The following is a 2,500-nucleotide window of genomic DNA, read 5'->3' on the forward strand; positions in this document are numbered from 1 at the left end:
GGGGTGGGGTGGCAGGAGTTTCAACGAGTCTCTCTCTGGGTGAATGCCCCCACCTTTCCTCCCCGCCCGTACATTCTCTTCTCAGTCCTGCTTGCTCAGTAAGTCTGTGGAGGGGGATTTGCACGGAGGCAGGGGGCGGGGCGGAGGGGCGGGCTTGGACTTGTGGCGGCGTGGGCTGGCCGAGCCGCCCCCCTCGCTGTCCGTGTTGGAGGAGGAGGGCGGCGGCGGCGCCGGCAGGCGCGGCAGGGAGCTGGTGGCCGAGGGCAGCGGCGGGATCCGGGAGCAGGACGAGGAGGCCGAGCGCAGGCTCTGGATGCGCCGGCACTCCTGGCAGATGCGCACGTGGGTGCAGCCGCGCGCCACCGACGACGGCGGCGCCACCACCATCGGGGCACCCACTGCGCCCGGCGGCGGGGCCTGGGCCTGGGCCAGAGGTGGCGGGGGCGTGCTGGACATGCCGGCGCCCAGCGGGTCCTCCAGGAGGCGCTGTGGCCCCGGGCCCATGTCCGCAGGGCCCGGGGGCCCCAGGGTGCTGCCTGCTGCTCCTCCCCCGGCACCGAGGGGGGGGCCTCCGCCCGTCAGTGGGCCCATGCCGCTGTACAGCTTGCCGTTGCTCAGACGCATCTCGCGCACCAGCCGCAGTGGCCGCGGGCCGCCCAGCGTCAGGCGGGCAGGGTGCCTGAGCACGGCCGAGCTGGACAGGGGTCGTCGCCGGCGGGAACGGGAGCTCTTTTTGCAGGAGATGGCATTCCGGAACTCTGACATCATTTCCTGACACACAGACACCTGATAGAGAGAGAGGAAGAGAGAGGGACAGATAGAGAGAAAGAGGGAGAGGATAAGAGAGTAAGATGAAAAGGAGAAAGATAGGCAGTGTAGGAGAGAGACAGAAAGAGAGGGGCAAAAAGAAAAGGAGAGGGAGAGAGTGAGAGAGAGAGAGAAGGAGGGAGTAAGCACCATTGTTTTTATCCTGGTTTGATTCACTCTGCCACTTCATCAATCAATGCTTTTAATCAATGAGAAGTAGAGGGGATTACAAACTGTTGCAAGGGCCCTCTCCAATGAACTGACCGCAGTACAACACGGTTAAGTCTCCACAACAGCTAATTAGAACAGCTGGGAATGCACCAACCTCCACTATACAGATCAGTGTGTATATATTGTAGTAGTAATAGATGCACTGGCCTGTCTGAGATGGTGTGCAGAGCAGTCTGTTGGTCAGATGCTTACATGTATAACTGACTGAGGAAAGGGCGAAGCAACAACACGTGGTGCATACACTCACACAGACACACAGAAACACACACACACACTCACACACACACACACACAGACAGACACACACACTTACACACACATACAGAGGGGTGGCGGGTTGTCGCGGTGACCTACTGGGGGGTGTCTGTGATGTCGGCCGTGGCAGGGGTGAGGGCGTACCTCATCAGTCTCGGCAGAGCGGCGCGTGGACCACACAAACTCCATGATGGCCACGAACACAGCGATGATGAGGCCGCAGATCAGCACCACGAAGATCCCACCGATGTTCTCCATGCCCAGGCCTGCACGCACACACACACACACACATGTACAAAGAAGAGATTATTTCACATAGTTACATACACACACACACACACACACACACACACACACACACATGTACAAAGAAGAGATTATTTCACATAGTTACATACACACATACACACACATACACACACACACACACACACACACAAACACACACACACACACACACACACATGTACAAAGAAGAGATTATTTCACATAGTTACATACACACATACACACACATACACGTACACACACACACACACACACACACACACACACATACACACACACACACACACACACACACACACACACACACACACACACACACACACACACACACACACAAACACACAACAATAACAACCACAACAAATGCACACAAACAAATTCACAAATTCCAAAGATCTGCTTTCAGCTGCAGAGCAACAGCACGGCCCCATAAAAAAGCGCCTGCACAACCCTGCTGCTTTCTTTCCTCCATCATCTAAACTCGGTGAACCCTCAGCCCACACATGCATCTGTCCACAGTGGTCTCCCCCCCAGCCTCCACCCCCCTACCGCTCTGATTCATTCACCTGTACACTGCTACTGTGAATAATGCACTGGCCCTTAATGCATAAAAACAGATTAGGTGCATGATTCCCTTAATAGTATTAAGGAGAGGGGGGGGGGGGCTAAGAGGTATAATAACCCTGTATGCGGTTATCAGCAGCAGCAGAATGGCGAGGGCGAGGATATGAATATGATAAACAACAGCCACAAAAGTGTCAAAAGCAGAGGGTCAGAATGTCCTTCCTGTTCCAGGCAAATAGAATGTGTTAAAAATCATCTGCCCTTGAGGGTAAACAGCAGTGACAGCGTAAACACATCACACACAAAGACATACACACACGTATACTCACACACACACACACACAGACTTGCAGAA

At 55.0% G+C, this 2,500-nt stretch overlaps 1 protein-coding gene across 2 annotated transcripts in view; it reads right to left on the reverse strand.

Moving 5' to 3' along the window:
- Positions 1–81: 81 nt before the first annotated feature.
- The window catches only part of LOC143140166 (glutamate receptor ionotropic, kainate 5), a 42,069-nt gene continuing 39,650 nt past the window's right edge, over positions 82–2,500 (reverse strand). For both annotated transcript variants that reach the window (XM_076300987.1, XM_076300986.1), the window contains exons 18-19: positions 1,393–1,559; positions 82–786 (exon numbers count right to left, since the gene is read on the reverse strand). In XM_076300987.1, the coding sequence (XP_076157102.1) occupies positions 82–786; positions 1,393–1,559 (872 nt within the window). The remainder of the gene's footprint in view (positions 787–1,392; positions 1,560–2,500) is intronic.

Source organism: Alosa pseudoharengus, unplaced genomic scaffold (genome assembly GCF_046254945.1).
Source record: "Alosa pseudoharengus isolate Yale_2024_CS ecotype anadromous, Long Island Sound unplaced genomic scaffold, YU_APseudo_1.1 YU_APseudo_1.1_scf_23, whole genome shotgun sequence".
Lineage (NCBI taxonomy): Eukaryota > Metazoa > Chordata > Actinopteri > Clupeiformes > Clupeidae > Alosa > Alosa pseudoharengus.